The sequence below is a fragment of the Chiloscyllium plagiosum genome, chromosome 17 (assembly GCF_004010195.1).
Source record: "Chiloscyllium plagiosum isolate BGI_BamShark_2017 chromosome 17, ASM401019v2, whole genome shotgun sequence".
Lineage (NCBI taxonomy): Eukaryota > Metazoa > Chordata > Chondrichthyes > Orectolobiformes > Hemiscylliidae > Chiloscyllium > Chiloscyllium plagiosum.
In genome coordinates, this window is record NC_057726.1 from 49,883,664 (window position 1) to 49,907,128 (window position 23,465).

General features: G+C 36.6%; 1 protein-coding gene across 3 annotated transcripts in view; it reads left to right on the forward strand.

Moving 5' to 3' along the window:
• nfatc3a (nuclear factor of activated T cells 3a) overlaps positions 1-19,942 on the forward strand; it is a 180,491-nt gene extending 160,549 nt beyond the window's left edge. Inside the window, exons 10-11 of one of the 3 annotated variants that reach the window (XM_043707036.1) lie at positions 11,772-11,929; positions 16,534-16,551. In XM_043707036.1, the coding sequence (XP_043562971.1) occupies positions 11,772-11,929; positions 16,534-16,536 (161 nt within the window). In that variant the 3' untranslated portion in view covers positions 16,537-16,551. Of the gene's footprint in view, positions 1-11,771; positions 11,930-16,533 lie in introns of all 3 variants that reach the window. The other 2 variants (XM_043707038.1, XM_043707037.1) reach the window with 2 other exon arrangements.
• The last annotated feature ends 3,523 nt before the right edge of the window (positions 19,943-23,465 follow it).

Below are 23,465 nucleotides of genomic sequence, written 5' to 3' on the forward strand. Positions count from 1 at the left end.
CTTCAGAACTGAGATGAAGAAGAGTTTCTTCAGCCAGGGTGTGACTAATCTGTGGAACTCATTGCTGCAGAGGGCTGTGGAGTCAAAGTAATTGAGTGTATTTAAGATAGAGATAGGTTCTTGATTGATAAGGGGATCAAGGGTTATGGGGAGGAGGCAGGAGAAGGGGTTGAGAAACGTCAGTCATGATTGAATGGCAGAACAGATTCAAACGGCTTGTTGGGCAGATGCAGCATGGGTTCATGAAGGGCGGATTATGCTTAACAAATCTTTTGGAATTCTATGAAGACATTACAAGCAAGGTGGACAATGGGGACCCTGTGGATGTAGTGTATGTAGATTTCCAAAAGGCCTTTGACAAGGTGCCACATAAGAGGCTGCTGCATAAGATAAGAATGGGTGGCATTGCAGGAAAAGTATTAACATGGATAGAGGATTGGTTGACTGACAGGAAGCAAAAAGTGGGAATAAATGAGTGCTATTCTGGCTGGCAATCATTGACTAGTGGTATATACGTGATTTTGGAGTTGGAGACCACTTGTAGCATGTCAAAGTTTGCAGATGACACTAACATGAGTGGCAGACCAAAGTGTACAGAGGACTGTGAAACTTTGCAGAGTAACATAGATACTTTAAGTGAGTGGACAAAAGTCCGGCAGATGGAATATAATGTTAATAAATGTGAAGTCATCCATTTTGGTAGGAGTAACAGTAAAAAGGATTATTACAAGAATGGTAAAAAGTTGCAGTATGCTGCTATGCAGAGGGACCTCTCTGTCCTTGTGCATGAATCACAGAGGGTTGGTCTGCAGGTACAACAAGTAGTTCGGAAGGCAATTGGAATTTTGTTCTTCATTTCTAAAGGGGTTGAGTTTAAAAGGAGGGAGGTTATGTTGCAGCTGTAAAGGGTGCTGGTGAGGCGACACACCTGGAGTAGTGTGTGTAGTTTTGGTCTGCTTACTTGAGAATGAATGTACTGGCACTGGAGGGGTTGCAAAGGGAGTTCACGAAGTTGATTCCGGAGTTGAGGGGGTTGGCTTATGAGGAGAGACTGAAGAGACTGGGATTATATTCATTGGAAGTTAGAAGAATGGGGAGGGGGGGGAATCTTATAGAAACATATAAAATTATGAAGGGAGTAGATAAGCTAGACAAAGAGAGGATGTTTCCGCTGGCAGGTGAAACTAGGACATGAGGGCATAACCTCAAGATTAGAGGGAGCAGATTTAGGACTGAATTCAGAAGGAACTCCTTCACTCAGAGGATTGTAAATCTATGGAATTCCTTGCCCAGGGAAGTAGTTGACACTACAGTAAATGTTTTTAAAGCTAAGATAGTTTTTTTTTAAAACAATAAAGCAATTAAGGGATACAGTGAGAATGCAGGTAAGTGGATCTGAGCCCATGAAAAGATAACCACGATCTTATTGAATGGCAGACCAGGCACCCTACTTCTGCTCCCTGTTTTTATGTTATGTTATGGGCCAAATGACCTAATCTGCTTCTATGTCTTACGGTCTTTCAGTACTGTGAAATAAAATTCCAAATATGACCAGTACCTTTTCGTAGTTTGAGGGACTGAATGATAACTTCAGTTTAATATTAGAGTCAAATTCTTTTAATTTTAATACTGCATTTCACTGAAAGTCAGTCTTTCAGATGTTACTTTGCAGTCATTAAATGACTGGGAATTATGTCTGTATTTCGTTGAGGGGCATGTTCTTCTCCCCCCCTCTTTGTTTGTCATTGGTAGTGTCGAGTTTATCTTGAGTTACTTTCTTCTATATTTGTTTTGAAAGTAACAATTCTTTAAAATAAAAAAAACTCTTGGAAACCTGGTGTAAAAACTTTCTACCCAACTATATTCTCCGTCATAAAAATGTAGAAATGCTGTCTGATAATGTGTAATTCAACGTTTTAAAATGATATGAAGATTATTTGTAAGCTTTATGAGCCCATTCCTCTGATTTCTAAACATAATCATTCAAATCTTTCCTTGTCAAGCCAGTAATTGTTGACTTCCATTGGTCTTCATTACAGGTTCATTAAAGTAACAAAGTCCTGTCTTATCATTCATGGGACCTTACTCTTGTATTGTTGTGCTTTTTCTCACTCATGCTTTCGGTTATTTTCTGTCCCTTTCACTCTCTCTCTTTCTCTTTCCCCTCTTTTGTACAACATATCCTGTGTTTCTACCTCTCTTCTTTCTCATTTTTTTTCTAACACCTCTCCATCTTGCCCTCATTCACTTCGCAATCTCCCTTTTAATTCTGCACACCTCTCTTATCTCGAGTCAGTCAACTCATGAAGCAGTTGGCCAGAAACATTTTAGGCAGAAGGGTAAATAGCAATGGGAAGAACTTGGGTGAAGCTGGAAAGCCGGAAACTGTTCAGCAGAGCAAGTGGATCACAAAGCAGTCTAGCTGATGGACAAATAAATGAGTTGGTGAATGTCTGAAGTGAATTGGTCAGGAAGAAACAACTCGGTGTGGGACTTCGTGAGCTAGCAAGTACTCATGGAAGGTGAGCTAAAAAATATTCAAAATAGATTAATACTAAACCTAGTGTGACAATACTATGGCTTTAAGAGGTGCATTTTGTCCTTTTTTTCTAAATGACGAAAAGTCTAGATAGACGGTGGTTTGCTCTAAGCCTATAACGCAAACAGCTTGTCAGTCCTTTGGTTTTGTTTTTAAGTTGGAACAATAGAAACAACCTGAATGGATGGGGTCAAGCTCCCATAGAACCAGGGTTTTTTAGTTTTAGCTTTCAGCAGCAGTTGCTGGGACTTGAAGCTGGATGTGGAAGATCTTATTCCTCTCTCTGTTACAGCTAAAAGCTGGGGTTTTCTTCCTGCCACTAGAAATGCATGTGAGACAATGTATTTTACTGAATTTGCTTTTGCCAAGGGTGTACTTATGGATTGTTACTATATTGAAAAATGTTTAGTAGTTAATACTTTTAGTAGTTAATTATTTTGTTAAGCATTTCAGTAGAGTTATAGTTAAACTAATTATTTTATTTTTATTTTGTCTATCTTTTAACTACAGTTTAAAAATGTGTTACGTTTAAAGTTGAATTGTTTGACCGATGGAATTGCATCTGGAATGCAGCATCTTACACTTACCTTTAAAATAAGAAAACGTTAGGGTCTAAGTGATCTTAATATATTTTGAGGGGGATTGGTCAAATCCATAATGCAAGCCAACATGTCCATAATCAGCTGTCCAGATGAGAATACACATTTTATTCAAAAAAGTTTGATTTTCTAAAGTTAAGCAATGTTTTTTGAGAAATTTTAATCTCTAGGGAAAAGAGTCATATAGTGCAGAACTTACCATTTCAAGGTTAGTATTTTTAGATTGGTAGCCTTTAAAAATAATTCATTGACAATTAACTGGCATTTTCAGGTTATAACCTACTCTGAATTTTACATTAAACTTCAGCTTTGTAGCGCACGTCTAGTTCTTTATTATCATCTGGTACCCTTTATTGCTGCCAGTTTTTTTTGACATCTCATCAGTAGCTTTTGACTTTGATTCAGGAGTCTGGATTTTTCTGCAATTGTACGTTATTTTAGCTATCTCCCTTTGGAAATAGAAGTAATTTTAATGTGTAGGCCTTTGTTCCACAGTGTTGAGTGCAGCTGTTTGACTTCTCATGAAAGTGATCCATTGTTGCCCAAGATGTAGCAACAAGATCAAATAACAGTGAATTAAAGAAATTTGTGATTACTGTTGGCATTTTAAATTTATTAATGCAGGTACTCAAAAAGTCACTTTTTTATTTATTTTTGTTCTTCTTGGCTTAGTAATGTGCCAATAAATAAGCAATTATAATTTGAAATAAGGGCTACTTTTGTTAAATCTGGGCATGTGAGAGTAGGCAGTACACATGGGAACTAATATAGTAAGACTAAGAGAGAATTAGGTGTTAGTAATATATATTTGATGTAATATATATTTGATGCAATATTTATTTTGAAGAAAATTTCAACAAAATTAACAATCAAAAACACATGGTTTTTTTAAAAAAATCCACATTAATGTATCCATTATGTGATAGTCATGCTTCTCTCAGTTAATTTTTTGCTTTTTTAAAATTTAAATAGAGCTACCACAACTTTGACTTTGTCATAGAACTGTTTCTGTTATAAAACGGTTTGATTTTTACCTACAAGAATAATTAAATTATTTAAAAATAATTCAAGAAATAGTCACAATAAAAAATTATGCAGGACAGTGCACATACTTATGGGAGAACAAGGAAGCACGTGGGAAAGGTACTAATGAGTAAAAGGCTTCACACTGCAAATGAGACACACTGGAAAAGTCTTGAAATGTTTAAAATTGAGTTGGAAGTATCCAGTTATTATGTTAGTGTTAGAACCATAGACACACAGCAAGGAAACAGACCCTATGATCCAGCCGGAGCATGCCAACCATGTTCCCAAACTGAACTAGTCCCACCTGCCTGCGCTTGGCCCACATTGCTCAAACCTTTTCTATTCATGAGCTTATCCAAACATATTTTAAACATAGTAACTACCTGAATCCACTACTTTCTCTGGCAGTTCATTCCGCACACAAATCACTCTTCAGTTTTAAAAAAAAAATTGCCCCTTGTGTTCTTTCTAAATCTTTCTGTCCTCACCTTAAAAATATGCCCCCTGGTTTTGAACTTACCCTCTCTAGGAAAAGACCCTAGTCATTCACCTTATCTATGCACCTATGATTTTATAAAACTCTGTAAGGTCATCCCTCAACCTCCTCCGCTTCAGTGAAAAAGTCCCAGCCTTTCCAGTGTATTTTTATATCTGAAACCCTCCAATCCTGGCAAAGTCCTGGTAAATCTTTTCTGAACCCTCTCCAGTTCAATATCCTTTCTATATCGAGGAGACCAAAACTGCACACAGTATTCCAGAAGAGACCTCTCCAAAATCCTGTACAACCTCAACATGTACCGACTCCTACACTCAAAAAGGTTTGAGCAATGAAAGCAAGCATGCTAAATGCCTTTTTACCCACCCTGTCTACCTGTGATGCAAGTTTCAAAGAATTATTCACCTGAACCGCTATGTCTCTCTCTGTTCTACAATACTACCCAGGGGCCTACCATTAATTGTACAAGTCCTGTCGTAGTTTTTATTTCCAATGTGCAAAACCTCATTTTAATTAAACTCCACCTGCCACTCTTCAGCCCGTTGACCCAATTGATCAAGATATCTTTGTAATCTTAGATAACCTGCTGTAGGATTTCAGAATATCCTCATTGCAGCCAATTGTTTTGCACTTTATCCATTTTCTACAAGTTTCAGGCTTGTCCCACTTAACCAGACCCTTGAAAGTAACCCATTTATGTTCTGTACTTTGACAGGGAGAATTCATGTAGCTAGTTAACTCTGTCAGTGGCTATTGGGATATCCAATCTAAGAAATAAGGGTTAATGTCTTAAATGAGGTAGTGATTTTATTCTTAGATTTTCAAAGAAGTTTAATTTTTTTTACCGGTAATGTCCTTTAAACCAACTTTAATCAATTCTTCTCTGGGATTGTTGGTTTCTGGAAATTTCATTTATTGACTTTTTATGATTATGTATCTTCATTGTTCACTAATTTGTCACTAAGAGATTAATTAGGAGATGAGACGTTAAAAGATTGCAGTTGGTTAAGGAATGCACAAATATAAGAAGAGATTAAGTAAATTTTATTGTTAGTTTGTGTCGAGCCAGTTTGCTCATTTTAATGCAAAAGTTGACACTGAGACTGCAACTGAGCCCATGCAAGAAGTGCACCCCCAGTGTTGAGGCGCAAATAAACCCAGCCTTCTCCATTTGCTCTGTTCTAACCTAGGCAGCTATCACTGTAGCTTCCTTGGTTTTAGAATTTCCTTCCATCAACTTGTCTACCTCTCCATCTCCTTTTCTTTCTTGAAGCCCCTCCATAAAACCTGCCACCTTGTCCAAGTTTTTACTGAGGTTCCTCTGGCTTTCTCATCTGTACCTCAGCTGAATTTGGGTTCGGGGGTCTTCTGTTTTCAAGGCTTTAAATGATCATGTCTTGTTGTTTGTGATCCAATTGAACCAGGAGCAAAAGAATTGCTGGTTTGTTGAGGTGTTCAGGAAAACAAGGATTTCACAGATTGTTCCAATGTAAGAGAAAGCCATTGGTCCATTATGCCTATTCTAGATTGCTAAATGAGCATCATACCAAATGCCCATCTTCTGCTTAACAGACACATCCTTATGCCTATCCAGATAACCATCCAGTGACCTTGTGAATGCCTCAATTGAACCTGGCACCACCACATTTCCAAGCAGTGCATTACACACCCTATCATATGCACTTCAATTGCATTTAAGTCTCAAAAAATTACATTCTTCTTATTGAGCAGTAATATAGCCAAATTTGGAAAGTTAGTTATTGTTTTGGGTAAGTCACCATATCTACCGGACCATAGGGCTGTACTTACATTAGAGAGAGATGACTGGTGGTTGATTAATGCAAGGGTCAACACATCCCAGACAAGGGAGAGGTCAAGAAGGAGAATCGTACCTGGTAACCTCAGCTGGTGAAAGAATTGACACCACTCTACATCACAAGCCAGCCATCCAGCTAACTGAGTATAGATTAAGATTTGAAAGGAAAAGGTTGGGTCTTCTCACTGAGAGCAAGAGCAAATAAGACACAAACAGGTTAAGGAGGTATGTGGGGGAAAGTAGCTTGGAGGAGAGAAAAGAGAGTGTGGATGTAAGAAAAGTGGAGAACAGACGTGGCTACTTTCTGAAGTTGTGAAATTCACTTGTGAGTCCTAAAGGCTATAAAATGCCTGAGGAAAATACTGTTCCTTAGCCTTGTATTGTGCTTTGCAAAATATAAAGTGCAAAGTGTACTTATCTACAGGAATAGTTTTGAAGAACAGCAAAGTTACAGGAGCCTTGTGTACAAAGTTGTTTAAACCACTTCGGCGTACCATGCTTTGAACACATTATAGAAAGGAATTAAAGATATTGGAAAGATATAATGAACATTTTAGTGGATGATACCAGAATTTAGAGATTCTATCCATTAACAATTATTGATTGGCCTAGGATTGTTTTCTCCAGATAAGAAATGGTTGAGGGGTAATCTGAGACCTGAATTATGAAAGGTTTTGAAGGGTAAATGTAAAGATGCTATTTCCACAGCAGAATCTAAAACCATAAATATAAAATAATTACTAATAAATCTAATTAAGTTCAACTGAAACTTAGTTACTTAAAGAACATTGAAAATGTGGAACTTGCCACCAAATGAAACTTTGAATCAACAAATGAAGGAAAGAAATGGATGAGTTCAATGACATGGAATAGGAGGAGGTTTATGAGGAACATAAACACAAGCAAGGACAAGTCGGACCAAATGATCTGGTTCAGTTTTGGAAAACAGTTATCATTTGCCTTTACATAACAAAACATGCAAGTTAAAGATGGAAAACATAAAAAGCGCTAATCTGAAACATTCCGACTAGATACAACAAATACAATCACGAGCCAGTTCTGTCTGGTGTATTCAGCCATTGAGGGATATTTTTTAAATATGGACAAAAATGATTTGGGGGATTAATTTTCCTTCCCTTTTGTAACTGTCATTCTCCATAACTTAAGCAATTGCTCAGACACTGCATTTTGCTGCCAACTTATTCTACTCCAAAGTCTACCAGACACTACTCTTCTCCGTAGATTATGTTTAGTTTGGATTTGAATATAATTTTCTAGAACTAACTCATTAGAGGGAAGTGGCAAGTTATATATTGAAGCATTGAGTGAAAAAAAAATAGAATTGCAATAGACCTTCTAGATCTCGCAGCTTTATTTAAATTTTCTGTTCAATGCAATGTTATTTTGAAAAGATTCAGTTGATGATTGAAAGCTCATTGGAGGAAATAGTTTAGTTTTAATTCACGTAAAATCAGGTAACAATAAGTAAACAAAAATAAAGTACTTAGTTTTTTTTTCATTTTTTGATGGAGGTGCTTTTACAACAAAACTGTTGCACGTAAAATATTCTAGTAATACCGACTGCCATCAAGACTTGAACCAAAATCTTTACAAAAAGAGTTGTTAATTTTATTCTTTACTCATGCACCAGTGATAGATGTTGGTAAAATACAAAACGACCTAGCAAATGGACAAAGTTGATGCTGTACAGAACCATTGTGTAAAATTCAGAACAGCTTTGTATCTGCCTAATGACATTCTACGATATTGGAGAAAATATATAACGCCAACAATATAAAATTCACTTTTAGCTCACCAGTAACTTAAATAAACTTATTTACTTGCTCTGAAGTTAAGTTTTTGAGTAAACCAGTTATGAATGAGAGTTTCTTGTTGCCTATTTAAAACAAAATATGATTGTTACAGTGTTCAGACTTTTATAAAAGTTACTGTTTTGTAGAGCCCTTCATTGTCAATTTTTCATTTGTTTGACTTGTAAATGCAAACCAAATTAAAAGCATCTTGTGATCTTAAAGTAAATAGAACTGAAAACAAGAGTTTTTTTTGTCATGACAACATCATGAATATTGCTTAAGTTGATAACTAATAGACCCATAGAATAGAAACACAAATGTGGCTCATTTCCTCTGTGAACTAAATGTTTAATTTTAAAAAGATATAGTTAATTCCTAAAACACAAGGTGACCAATATTTTCTCTCCGTTGACAATGTACTGTAGCAAACTAAATTAAGAAATAAATTGTAATTAAAGCGTTCACCTTCAGGGAATAGTGTTTCTTTTTTTGCTCACCTATGATTGTAGCTTAACAAGTTGCTCAGTTATTGATTCAGTGCCATGTATTTCTGACACTCATCAACAAGTTAGAAGCTTTAACAATAATGCATCCTTTGACTATGCATTTGCAGAGGCAGGTGTTTCATGCAAGGTGCAAAAAGGATAAAAGAGGTTGTTGACTAAGCAAATTTGAGTCAGCAAGCTAGCACGTAAAAGAAAACTTGAGTTGCAGGTGGTTTGGTGGGTTGTTCATTATCTTTCACCACTCGAGCCCTTCTAAAACAGTATCTCTTACTGTAATATCCTAGCAATTCATAATTTGCATCTTACTAGCTATTTCAGTAAATTGGAACAAGCTCCATGTTCAGTGTTGCCTAATAAATTACATGGACTGCAACTCAATCTTCAAAAGCATCTCTATATCCTCTGGATGTGTAATATAAAAGAATAAATCTTCAAGAGGGTTATTTTTTTCTGCTGTGAAATTTGTCAGTTTTGGAAAAATTGGAAATGTTTCTCATCTAATATGTACATTCATACATGCATATAATTTGGTCCATGTTTGCTTAAACCAGTGATAATGAAAGAAATGAAAAGAGTACTGAATGCATGAAACAAAAGGTTTGTGTTGTCTCTTACAGATCGTTTGTATTATACGTTTCACATTTGTAAATAATTGTCATCAGAAGCAGAGTTATCAAATTTAATCAAACGTTTAATTAGTTTCACTAAGTTTTGCAGAGTACAGGGATAAAGTATGTGTATGGCATGAATGGAGTAAGGAGAATGTGACCAAAACTTTTACACAAGTAAGGAGAGTTCTGTTCCTCTGATTGCTGTCTTGCCTCCTGCTTCTAATATCTGTGACTCCAGAGTGTTATTGATTGATGGGTCACTCTAGGCAAAAGTGAGGACTGCAGATGCTGGAAACCAGAGTCTAGATTAGAGTGGTGCTGGAAAGGCACAGCAGGTCAGGCAGCATCTGAGGAGCAGGAAAATCCACATTTCGGACAAAAATGTAGGCAGGGAGCCTCCAGGGTGAAGAGATAAATGTGTGGGGGGGGGGGGGGGGGAAGAGAGGGAGGGAGGGAAGAGTACAATAGGTGAATGGGGGTGTGGATGGAGGTGATAGGTCAGAGAGGAGGGTGGGTCACTCTAGCCTACATTATGATTTGAAGATGGAGAATGAGTCTTGAGTCTCCCCATTTGCCAGCAGATCATGGACAACCATCTTTGTCTCGTCAAATGATCCAGTTACCAAAATACAGGGGATAGAAAGTGTGTCATTGAGCTAAGTATTGAGCTAAGTAAATGGTTTTAAATAGCTGTAACCATGATCAGTACTTCATACACATGAAGTTTGGCAATTCAGCTTGTATCAAGTTTTCTGAACTTGGGTAAGTGGAGCTGTCCTCTCTCAGAACAAAACTTGCATTACTATTTGACAATTGAAATTACCCATTTAACTATATATTCAATATATGACCATCAGTGATGTCCTAGCAGCGAAATCTGTTTTGATGATGATGAGACATTTTATAAAATAATTATCACGTTGTCCCAAGTCACCCATATAGAAATGCAACAGTTGATTCAGAGTTTTATCTGGTGGCAAGTTTCACCTTTTCAGTGTCCTCCAATTAAAGTAGTTTCTATTGAACTCTATTAGATTCATTAGTAATCCTTTTATATTTATGGTCCCTAGTTTAGGACTCTGCATAATAGGAAACAACATCTTTACGTCTACCCTTCAAAACCTTTCATAACTCGGGTCTCCGATTACCCCTCAGCCTTCTCTTGTCTAGAGAAAACCGTTCCCGGCCAATCAATAAATGTTTGATGGACAGAATTTCTCAATTCTGGTATAGTGCACTGAAGTATTCATTTAATCTTTACAATATCTTTAATACCTTTCTATAGTATTGCGGCCAAAGCTGTACATGCTACTCCAAAAAGTGATTTTAACCAGTGTTGTACACAAGCTTACTATAACTTCTCTGCTCTTCTAATTCATTTCTGTAGATAAGGACATTTTGCACTTGATATTTTTACATAAGTATGGATAATAACCCTCTTTACCGGAATTGAACCAGCTGACCTGCTCTTACGGCAACCCAGAGCTTAACTGTGGCATCATCTCTGTGGCCCTGTAAAACTGCAGTTTCATCCATTGCCATTCTTTTTGAATAAAAAGCATATTTGAGGGTTCTTAGCTTGAGATTTGAGATTGTCCCATAATACTCCTGACGTACTCAGTTGGCTGCTGTTGACCTAGCACAAGGAGATAGTTAAGAACCAACATGATGTGAGTGGAGAACATAACTATGGTTTACAGCATGAACAAATAAGCAGGAATGTTCTCCTATCCCAATATCAGTGCTATTCATCTCTTGCAAGGATCATTTCCCAGAGCTTAGACCAAGAATAGTTTATCACAAGGAACAATGAAGGAGAAGTAGAGTAAAGCAGTTCCCAAAGAATTAATCATCCTCTTACTGCAGCAATTCATTGGTGTCATTACAGGCAGTCCACTTTTTTTTTTCATTCGAAGACACTTCATTTAGTTTAATAGAAATTTAAATTTTGCACAATTGCAAATTGAGTAATAGTCTATACTTGTAGTACAAAGAGCATTAGCACAAAAAGTAATGAATTTCCATGTAAATTAGTTGCTCTGGATTTTAAATGTAAATAGAACAATTTTTTTCAGACTTGCTGTCATATTAAGTCCTGGAATATGGTATATATCTATCATGTTCCTGAGACAAAATATTATTTATAGTCTTGTGATTTGTATGTACTATCAAAACAAACTTCACAGTGCAACTATCTGAGTTATTCGTTATCTAGGTGTTTAAAGTATGTTTCTTAATGGTGCTTTCTGTATGTTTATAATGCTAATCATTTGGCTAATGTTTAAACAATACCATTAATGAAATGTATTCAGAACGTGTTCGCCGATCTGAAATAAATTGCTGTTTGTGTGTCATCTATTACAGTTTCTGTAATTTCTGGTAATACCCCACATACTACAACTGTGAAGCATTACATTGGTAGAGAAATAGTAAGCTGCTTGATATTTATGGACGATGATAGGAAAAATGTAGCGATCTCGCCTGACCACTGCTTCATCGACATCTGTTGGAACTACTCAAATGTAAATATATAAACAGAATTTGACTTTTCTGTGATGGGCAGTGGTTGAATAATCTTATAGCATTCATTGTCGGTATCATTGAGAATAATGACCATTTAGACTGGTATTATAGACACCAGCTAATATCCATACTTGATAGTGAGCCTGGGCTGAATGAGGACAAAAGGGGAAAAATTAGTAGTGAGAGGAAATAAACCAGAGGTTAAATTTCAGACGATGCCGATTTCAGAATTTTTTTAAAAATCGATACCATTTCTTGATTTGTAATTATAGGTCATCTATTCTATACTTATAAAAAAAATTCAGACTTTTAGCTGAATATAAAATGTACCATTATTTACTTTCTTTCCTTTTTAAAGTCTACTTCAGATTGGTTAGCTCTGTTTTCTGCTATTGTCACTACGAAATGTGTGAAGTGTGCAGGGTTTGCCACCCTTTTGGAAAAAATCTTTCCATGAGATATGATATGAAATCTGAGTTTAATTGTTTTTTGGAAAGGTTTCTGTTCTGGCATGCAGATGCTCTAATCTGCTACAATAATGTAATTTACTTACTATGCTATGGTGTTGACAATACCTGAGTTGTTCACATAGAGCAGTAAATGGTCAAATACAGTGCTTGCTCAGCAAGTATAATAAAGGGTCAAGCCAAATCTGCTTTATTCTTTACCACAGAGGGCTATGAAGACTGACTCGTTCAGTATTTTTAAGACAGAATTTTAATCAGTAAGCAAGTTGAGAGTTATTGGCAAAAGGCAGAAAAGTGAAGTTGAGGATCATCATATCAGCCATGATCTCATTGAATGGCAGAATGGACTTGCTGGGCTGAATGCCATGCTTCTGCTCTTCCATCTTGAGTTCTGAAGGGCTGCTTTAGCTTTGAGCTATGTTTAGAATGAATGTTTTTAAACATATAGGAGACTGAGATGAGAGGATAAAGTGTAGATTTTGATTTTCCCTCTGCTATTTAATGTGCCAAATATTATCCAATATAACAGTTGAGCTGTATCAATGAAGTTCATTTAAACAATGTGGCATTTTCTGTGGCACTTACATCTGTTATTTGCAATCAACCTATTTCATGAAATGAGTATTTTGAAATGAATTCTGATTTTTTTGGGTTGATGACAGCATTATCTGCACAAGAGCCATTACAGTTTTTGTTCAAACGAGCAAATTAAATATTTACCAGTTCTATTCCAAGATGAAGTGTTTCGCTGCTATTCTACCCTTGGGCTGTATTCCTGAATGTGAGGATACAGTAAAATACACTTTTTACTTCGCAACGAAGCATGGTAGATGGAAGTGTTTCACAAATGGAAACGAGAAGAACTGGCAGTTCTTAATGTGTTAAACAAAGCTTTAATCATGTGTACTCTTGTAATTTTTTTCAAATTGACAAATATATTTGTCAATGCACAGAACTCTTTGAATTAACTGTATATTTTTGTTCTTTTGAAAGTTTTAACATAGCTATAATCAAGTGCTCGTGGTTCATTTGATTAAATTGATGCAGATTAATTGTACAGTTTTTTTTAGTGCATAGCATTTAAATGCAGGACAAATTTATCCTCAATTACTTTCCATTTTATTTGGTCTCAGATGACCAATAGAAATGCAAGTTATTGACGTCGTTGGCTTATTTTCAACTACCCGCAAAGAATTGACATCATTATCTATACCATTGTCTGCAACACCTTACTGTTTCCTCTGCAAGCCAAAAAGCATGTAGTGGTCCCCTTAGTACAGAAACAGTGTCCTGCTTCACTAGTGGTCATTAGAAATGGCAATGTAGTATGTAGTGCTGTTTGTGTGTGTCTTGGGCATTGGCTTTATTGTTGTGAATATTTAATGTTTATTTAATCATGGAATAGGCCATTCAGTCTATTCATTGTGCCTATGCCCACTCTCTGCCAGAGCATCAGTCCTATTCTATCACTGCTGCCTGGTCCTTGTGGTCCTGCAATTGTTTATCACATCAAATAATTGTCCAAATCTCTCTTAATAGGCTCAAAGGCTTAATTGAATGCCTCCACTTCAATATCAGGCAGTACATTCCAAATTTATACATTTGTTGCATTTAATTATAAGTGTTTTTCTTTATGTCACTTCTTGCACCCATCACCTTAATTGTCATCTGGCTCTTGACTTTCCTATTAGCTCTGGACATTTTCTTGCCATCTACTTTATTAAGACTCAAATTTGAACACCATTATGAAATCTCCTCTTAATCATCTTTACTGTAAGATAAACAGGACGAGCTTTCCCTAATTATCCATTTATCTAAAGGTCCTTATTTCTGAAACCAGTCTTGTGAATCTTTTCTGTTTTCTCTGCTGTCTTCACATCCTTCCTAAAATGTGGTGTCCGGAACTGGACACAGTATTCTAATTGAGGTCAAGCAAGTATATCTTAGGACAAAATTTATGTGGCTGTATTTATAAAACCGAGGATCCTATATGTTTCATTCAATGTCCTGGAGTATACCCCCAGCTCCTTTAGTTCTTCCATCCCATTTAGAATTTGACTTTTTTATTGCTGCTCCTTGCTCTTCCTATTAAAATGAATCACTTCACACCTCATTAAAGATCATCTGTCACTCATTCATCCATTATACTATTATATCTACGTACATCGTCTTCATTTTAGCCCTGATTTTCTTTGATGGGGAAATTGTTTCACTATTGTTTCTTTTCTGTAATGGGGACATAGATTTAAGGTAAGGAGCAGGAGTTTAAGAGGAGATTTGAGGAAAAATATTTTTAACCTAGAGGTCAGAAGCTTGCTTTCTAAAAGGAATGGTAGAAGCAGGAACCCTCGAGACATTTTAAGAACTATTTAGATGAATATTTGAAACACCTAGAGTACGGGCCAAGTGCTGGAAAATGGGATTAGAATAAATGGATGTTTGATGATCACAGATATGATGAGCCAAATGGCTTCTTTCCGTGCTATAAAATCTCTGACTCCTCTTGTCCTTGTTAAAGACAAATGCAAATAGCGTTGATTAGTACCTCAGCCATTCCCTCTTTCCCAATGCATAGTTCTTCCCCCTCCAAAAGTTGCTTACTCGGTCCTGTTCAGTTTTACTATTTATGTGCAATAGAGAATTTTTACAGTCCCTTTTATATTAGCAGCCAGTGTCATCTTACAGTCTCTCGGTTTGATGTCTTAGTTGATTTTTCATTTCTCCTCATATCCTCTTTTTATAATGAGTATGTTTCTTAATTGCATTATCCACCTAATGTTTGACCTAATTTTTGATGGAAAATATTCAGTCTGGAGTCCGGTTACTAGTGGTGTGCCACAAGGATCTGTTTTGGGACCACTCCTGTTTGTCATTTTTATAAATGACTTAGACGCAGACGTAGGTGGATGGATTAGTAAATTTGCAAACGACACTAAAGTCGGTGGAGTAGTGGACAGTTTAGAAGAATGTTACAGGTTGCAGGGGGACTTGAATAAACTGCACAATTGGGCTGAGGTGTGGCAAATGGAGGTCAATGCAGCTAAATGTGAGTTGATGCACTTTGGGAAGAATAACAAGAAGGCAGAGTACTGGGTCAGTGGAAAGGTTCTTGATCGTGTGGATGTGCAGAGGGATGTTGGAGTCCATGTGCATAGATCCCTGAAAGTTGCCACCCAGGTGGATAGTGCTGTTAAGGCATACAATGTGTTAGGTTTCATTCATAGAGGGATTGAGTTCCGGAGCCGCAATATCATGCTGCAACTATACAGAACGCTAGTGCGGCCACACTTCGAATATTGTGTACAGTTCTGGTTGCCATATTTCGGGAAGGATGTGGAAGCGTTGGAAAAGGTGCAGAGGAGATTTACCAGGATGTTGCCTGGTCTGGAGGGAAGGTCTTATGAGGAAAGGTTGAGAGACTTGGGTCTGTTCTCATTGGAAAGAAGAAGGCTAAGAGGGGATTTGATAGAGACATCCAAGATGATCAGAGGATTAGATAGGGTAAACAGTGAAAGTCTTTTTCCGAGGATGATGACGTCAGCTTGTACGAGGGGGCATAACTACAAATTGAGGGGCGATGGTTTAAGACAGACATCAGAGGCAGGTTCTTTACACAGAGAGCGGTAAGGGGGTGGAATGGCCTACCTGCTAATATAGTCAACTCAGCCACATTAGGGAGATTTAAACAATCCTTCGATAAGCACATGGATGATGATGGGATAGTGTAGGGGGACGAGCTAAGAATAGTTCACAGGTCAGCGCAACATCGAGGGTCGAAGGGTCTGTTCTGCGCTGTATTGTTCTATGTTCACCATACTTCTGCTTAATTTTATTCTCTCCTCCTTCATCCCAGGATCTCTGGCATTGTTTGCTTCACCTTTTCCCCCATGTTGAAATGTACTTTGCCTCTACCTGAATTGCTATTAGAGTTTTGCCTGCCAACCTTTGAATCTGGCCCAGACAATTTGAAGACTTACAAAAGTACATTTTGTGTGCATAAATCTGACTGCTGATCTTAATTGTTTAGTTCTTTGTGTTAATGGGGTTTAGTGGACTCTATTGTGGAAATTGACATGCCTTAAATATCATGTATGCCTAGAAATGTCCTGATATTTTATTTCTCTTTATTTCCTCAGTGAATGAAATTATTGGAAGAGATATGTCACAGATTCCGACGTCTCGAGCAACAGCAGTTCATGCCCAATGTGTCTGCCCTGGAGCTTTGGAAAGTGGAATACCAGAAGGAGTCTGATGTCACTTACAATCACCACATACTCTTCTCAACATCAACCCTTCCTATACATGTTCTCCCCTCCCCCCACACACCCCCCTCCAAACAAAACACAAATTGTTGTGCTTCCAACATTGTGGCCTTTTATAAACTGCAACTTGAGTAGTTCCTGCAAAAGGTGCTGCAGTTCTGTACTGAAAGTGGACCATACGGTCTCCGTCCTCCATCATAATGCTCTATAAATGCTGTGTTCAGTTGCCTGTATTTCAGTGGGACAGGCATAAAAATTCTGAAAAAACAGAAGGGACTTTAATCTACTTTAGGAATGATTTTAGAGAGGTAGCTCTCCTTTAGTAGATTAATTCAACTAGTATACAGTGTATGAATAGTGTTTTATCATAAGGTGTTTGTATCTGCTGTAGTATCTACTGTAAATATAAGCTAAAGTTTAAGCTAAAAGAGGGTTTAGTGAGGTGATATATAAATAAATGATAAACAAAATGGTGTAGCTAATGGCATATACTACATTCTGTCATCCTGAAGAGTGCTTAAGCATGTAGATGTGCAGAAGATTTGCTCTAAATAAACTTCCAGAGACAAGAAAGCCTATCCAGTGTAGCCAATGTCATGGAAGCCATCATGTAAATACGGTAACAATTCTTTGTTAATAGGAAGCAAAGCCAATATGGTACTGCATTTGTTTCTAAACTTAAAATTATATATTGTAGATTCAAAAGACCATTCCATAATGGAAATATGTGGCCGGGGATGGGGGGTGGGAAACAACATTCCAAATTCAAGGAGTTTTTGAAATTTTGTAGATATGTTTCTCTATATTTCAAGTTAGCACAAATACAAGCGCCTTACTAATTTAAGCTTTTAGAATTTGTCAGAAGCTTTCATAGAACTGATGCATTTTGTAATAGGGCTCCAAAACAAATAACTTCTACTTTGTACAGGATTTAAGTTGAAGCCATTGAAATATAATTTAAATTACTACAGTTTGCAGAGGATTTCAAGTGTTTTGAAGTGTTTTTGTCATTCGCAATAGATAAGTGACACATGTATCTCCAGTGGCTGTCGTCATCAAGCTGTCATTTAGGCTTTAAGTGCAAAACAGTGCATTGGGAAGAAAACTAGTGCTTCGTTGTCAGAGCAATATTGGTAATCTGACTAATGATTAGGATGGTGTAGATCAGATCTACTTTGGTTTACCTTTAAAATGATTGTATTTGTGCCTCCAGTTAATATAATATTGCTTTTGGTGCAGTGGAAATTTAATTGACAAACAATTTGTTTGTGTTTCTTATCCCACTGAAATCATATAGTATACACAGGACTGGCACAAAAAGGATAATTGGAATAATTTTTATGACCTTATTAACAGCCTCACAGCATCTCTCAGCCAGTATTTATAAAACAAAATGCAATTGCCATTGATCCATGTTGTCAGTCAAGTTATTTAAAATAAAAACAAATGAAATTCAAATGATGTATAACTATTATTAGGCAACTTTGCATCTGTTTCATGCAGAAAGCACAGTCTGAGGCTATTTTATGAAATAGCATATATGTATTTTAAAGAAAGAGGCAGAGGGTGAGGTAATACAAAACGTAAGACAAAGGGTTGCTTTTATTTTTGTCAGCATTATAAACTCTATTTGCTTGTAATGCTAACTGCTTGTTAAATGCAAAGTTAACATGCATCGTACGTGAGAAATAATACAAAAACACACGAGAATATTTAATTTTACTACCTATCATGAAAGAAAAGCACAAGTCTGAGCTTCATTCAGATTGCTGTGGGGCCAGTGAAAAGTCCTACTCATTGTTAATTGGGAGATGTTGAGTTTTTGAGTTTAGAGTCAACCTTTTTAACTGCCAAATTACAATTATATTATTGTTTGGTTAGGTACCATTAAAACCATTATTCTTAAGAGAAAGTTAAGTGAGCAAATTAATTTTTTTAATGCCACTGCTGTCCAGAATAGGAAGCTCTGAGCTGAGTATCACTCATAATGTTTTTAGTGCTTATGTGAGAGTGAAAGGTTCAGTTGATTTCATCTTCCTAGACTGAACCATAACCATACATTGTTCAGGCATGTTTTATTTTAGAAGATATCTAGCACTTATAATATAATGGATTCTATAAAAGCTTAAATTGTTTCCCTGCCTTAGCTTTTGACCTTTGATATCATAGCATGTGGAGTTTGTAATAACTGTACACCATCTGAGTTTTCTTTGTAAATCCTCTGGAGTGACTTATGAAGCTGTACTGTACTAGTGTATGGAGACCCGTACAAGCCCCAAAAAATATCCTATGCACTGAACCTCCTGATGCCTTCAAATTACCTTGACGCCTGAAGATGTAGAAAGTGTAGAACTGCTTTTTAAATATGAAATCCTTTTCTTAAAAAAAAAAATCTGTAGCTGTAGACAACCATTTTTGTTCAATGTATCTGCTTTGTTATGGATTACGTGCAAGGGTCTTAATAAAACTGCAGTTTGTTGTTTTAAATCTTTCATAGGAGTGTAGAAATAAACATCTTTATGGAACTTCATTGTTTTAATTAATTGTTCTAAAAGCACAGACTTATTAGGCTATGCAAATTCAGTTTTGTAAACAGCACGTTGGGATTTTGACCTGTTGTTGGCATGCACAAAAAAAAGCTAATATTTATGGTACCCTCTGTACTACTCTGTATATTTCAAAAAAAAAGTTTCCTGACTCTCATATAATGTTTGGAAAGCTGTAAGAAAGCCTTAATTCTTATTGTGTTCAAAAACTACAAGAGAAAAAAATTCTGTAAATGTCAATGAACTGTGGTTGCATTTTAGTAAAATAAACTACATTAAGGGTACTGGATTATAATCACATTAGTTACAAAAAGGATGGAATAGGATTGTATAATTTGGAACTGAAACTGGCTTCAGTGCAATTATGTTCATCCTTTGGAAAACATTACTGTGTCAATGAGACTGCCATCCTTTTTTTAACCAAAGAATAAAAACTTTCATTTGCTGGTGTGAACACTTGCTTTAAAACTCTATTTTTGATACTCAAAACAGATGTCATTCCTAACGGTTGAATTTGTTCAACAATTGTACGTTTTGTAGAAGGAGCAAAACTACTACAGGCTAAGTCACCTGTTTTGCAGATGTTTACAGAGCCTTGTAATTTCATGTACATTTTGTATTTTAAAATTTTGTAAGGAATTTTAAGATTGCTGTGCTGTTGAGAGACATACAAATGAAATAACTTGCATCTTAGGCTCTTAAATCATAGTGTTTAAATAAAATGTAAGATGTGTAAATTTGAGTGTTTTTATTACTTGATATCAAGACAGAAGGCTTAAATGTTATCATCCTAATTGTTTTATATTTCACTATTTTCAAATTAATTGTAAAATGTACATATTTTTATAAGAATAGGGGTGTTAATACACATAAATAATGTGTAAGCTGCTACATTACACAATAATAACAAACAGTGGAGTCCATTGGTCTTGATCAAGTGGTGCAGGTGATTTCCTAAACTTAGAACAATAATTTCAGCACCTCTCTTACTCCCTCAACTCTCTTAAACTGTCAGCCTGCATGTCTGAAATCCAGCATTGGATATGCAGAAACTTGCGACAGCGAAATAATGAGAAAGCCATTATTTTCAATCCCCGTCACAAAGTCTTTGTGCTCGCTACAGATTCCATTCTCTTGCCACTGACTCCATCCTCTTCCATGGCAATTATAAGAATGATACTTCGTATTATATTTGACCTCAAAATGAATCTTCTACCACATACCTGCATCATCTTTAAGACCACGTACTTCCATTTCTGAAGTATTGCCTGATCCTTCCGCAGTTTGTGGCAGAGAATTTCAAATTCTGACCATCCTCAAGCTAGACTTTTTCTGTTTAATACTTAAGTTGTTTTTGTTATTTCAAATTGCCTTTTAAAATATTGCCACTTAAGATATACTTGAATTAGCTATTACTTTCAAAAATCATCATTTTACATTTCTCTGTTGTTCCAAACTGAAATGTAAATTATCTATCTTTACCTTCAAAACAACCTCTCTGATTCTGTGACACACGTAGCTAATTGATCTCTCTTAGAGTCAATGGCCCTCTTTGCCAGGCTTGTTGGTTCTGCCCTTGTCTCAAAGTGGTTTTTAGCTGCTTTTCTCTGTTAACTAATTAAATAGCCCAAATTCCTTATTTACATAGCTGTGGGTCTTCTGTCTCTAACCAACAGCTCAAAAGTGGGTCAGCCATTGTTTAGGTTTTCTTTCTTTCATTTCTAGCCTTGCTAAAGGCAGGACAGGCCCTGATGGTTTATACGTTAGGATCCTCAGAGGTAGCTACAGAGATATTGGGTGCATTGGTTGTAATTCCAAAAAACATTGGATTCTGGGCAAGTACCAGAGAATTGAAAAATTGCTAATGTTGACACCCTTATTCAAAAGAGGGAGGCAAAAAGCAAATAACTCTATGGCAATGTTGGAAAAGTATTAGAATCAATTATTAAGGAAGTAAAAGCAGAACATTTGTGAAATAGAATCTAATCAAGCAGAATCAGCATGGTTTCACGAAAGGAAAATTGTGTCCAATTATTAGTTTTTCCATTTAAGGAAGTCTCAACCAGAGTGGGTGAATAGCGGGGAACCAGTGGATGTGTTATGTTTGGACTTCCAGAAAACATTCTGCATAGTATCTCACAAATGGTTAAGTCAGAAGATAAGAGCACATGGTATTGGAGGTAATATATTGGCATGGGTCAAGAATTGGTTCATGGCAGGAAACAGCGAGTGGAGCTTAGGGATTATTTTTCAAGTCCGGATCAGTGCTAGAACTGCAACTGTTTATATATTAATGACTTAGAAGAAAAAAGTAAATGTATTGTAGCTACATTTGCAGACAACACACAAATTGGTGGAAAGGCAAGTTGTGAGAAGACACAAGCAGTTTAGAGATATTAGGTTAAGTAAGTGGACAAAAAAATTGGTAAATGGCATATAATGTTGGAAACTTTGAAGTTCATCTTGGAAGGGAGAACAAAAGAGCTATTATTTAAATAGAGAGAAACTGCAGAAAGCTGCAACACAAAGGAACATGGTGGTACTTGTGCAGCAGGTAATCAGGAAGACATTTGCAATGTTGGCCATTATTTCAAGGGGGGTTGCAAAGTCTTAGTGCAAATATACAAGCTGCTGGTGAGACCACATCTGGAGTACTGAGAGAAGCTTTGGCCCCCTTATTTAAGAAAAGATGTCATTTCATTGGAGGCAGTTCAGAGAAGGTTCACTTGAATGATCCCTGGTATGAAGGGATTGTCTTATGGGGAAAGACTTAAATAGCATGGGACTGCACACACTTGGTGTTTGAAAAATGGTGATCTCATTGAAAGATAGGATTTTTAAGGGGCTTGATAGGGTTAAATGTTGAGAGGCTGTTGCCCCTCATGGGAGAATCTAGGAAAAGACGGCATAATCACACAATAAATGGGTGGAAATTTAAGCCTGAAATAAGGAGGAATTTATTTTCTCAGAAGTTTGAGAGTTTTTGGAACTCTTGCCACAGAGAGCTATCAGGATAGTAGTTTTTGTGGGTGTATTTAAAGCTGCAGCTGGATAGATTCTTGAAGAGTAGGGAAACCAAGGGTTACAGAGAAAAGGCAAGTAGGTAGATATGAGGAATAATGGATCAGTCATAATCAAATTGAATGGCAGAGTAGAGTTGAGGGCCAAATAGTCTACTCCTGTTCTTATTTCTTAATTTATACCCTTCATCATACCCTTTAATCACAGAGATAGTGATGACTGCAGATGCTAGAAAGTCAAAGTTGATGAAATGTGGAGCTGGTAAAAGCACAGCAGGTCAGGCAGCATCAGAAGAGCAGGAGAGTTGGCGTTTTGGGCAGGACCCTTCAGGACTGATGAAACATCGATTCTCCTGCTCTTCTGATGTGGCTTGACCTGCTGTGCTTTGTCCAGCTCTGCATTTTATTTCCCCATTCGTCATCCCAGATCTAGTGTCCAGTTCCTAAACTAAGTGTTTCAATTTAACTCCACTTTAGGAATTTAAGTATTTTACCCCTAAAAACAGGAATTATTGTGTTGAAACTTGCTTGCTGATTGTATTATTTTCACGGTTCTTGTTCTCATTTAGTGGTATTAAAACAAATGCAAATATATGATTATTAGTTTCAATCTGTCCAAATTAGGAATAAACTAATGACAATAGTGGGTCCAGGTTTCTGTTCCTTCTGTCCAACAATTGTATCCATTTTTGTGCCCTAAAGTATGTAGGTTGACATTTTACCTTTCTTTCTATCTGCCTAACACTGCTCGCTAGAAAAGTGAAATAAATGTCTGGAAGCAATCTGTGACACCCTATGTTAAGTACAGTGAAACTAGAGAGAGTAAAAACAGAATCTGCGGAATACTGTGGTAACCCAGCTAAGACCATTTTTCTAATCCACCCTGGTATTGAAAATGGCTTACTGCCCGTATGTTGAAATTAAAATTAATTTGAGGATAATTTATTACCCTGTGCCCAATTTCCACTATTTGTCAGATGGTTGGAAAGAGTATGTAGGAGCAGTTTGAGTACTTTTTTTTTCTATAGCTCTCCTGTGACCTCCATGACTCTGACGAGAAATGTTTTTTCTGTGCAATTATTAGGAAACATTTTATTAAGTGTACTTTAGATGTTTCAGCAACCTGAACTCCCTGTTACGCTCTGTAACATTAGGCATGATCAAATACAAGCCATTTCAACATGTTTGTGAAGCACACAATAGTATCTGGCAAAGAATATCTTGGTTACTGAAAGCAATG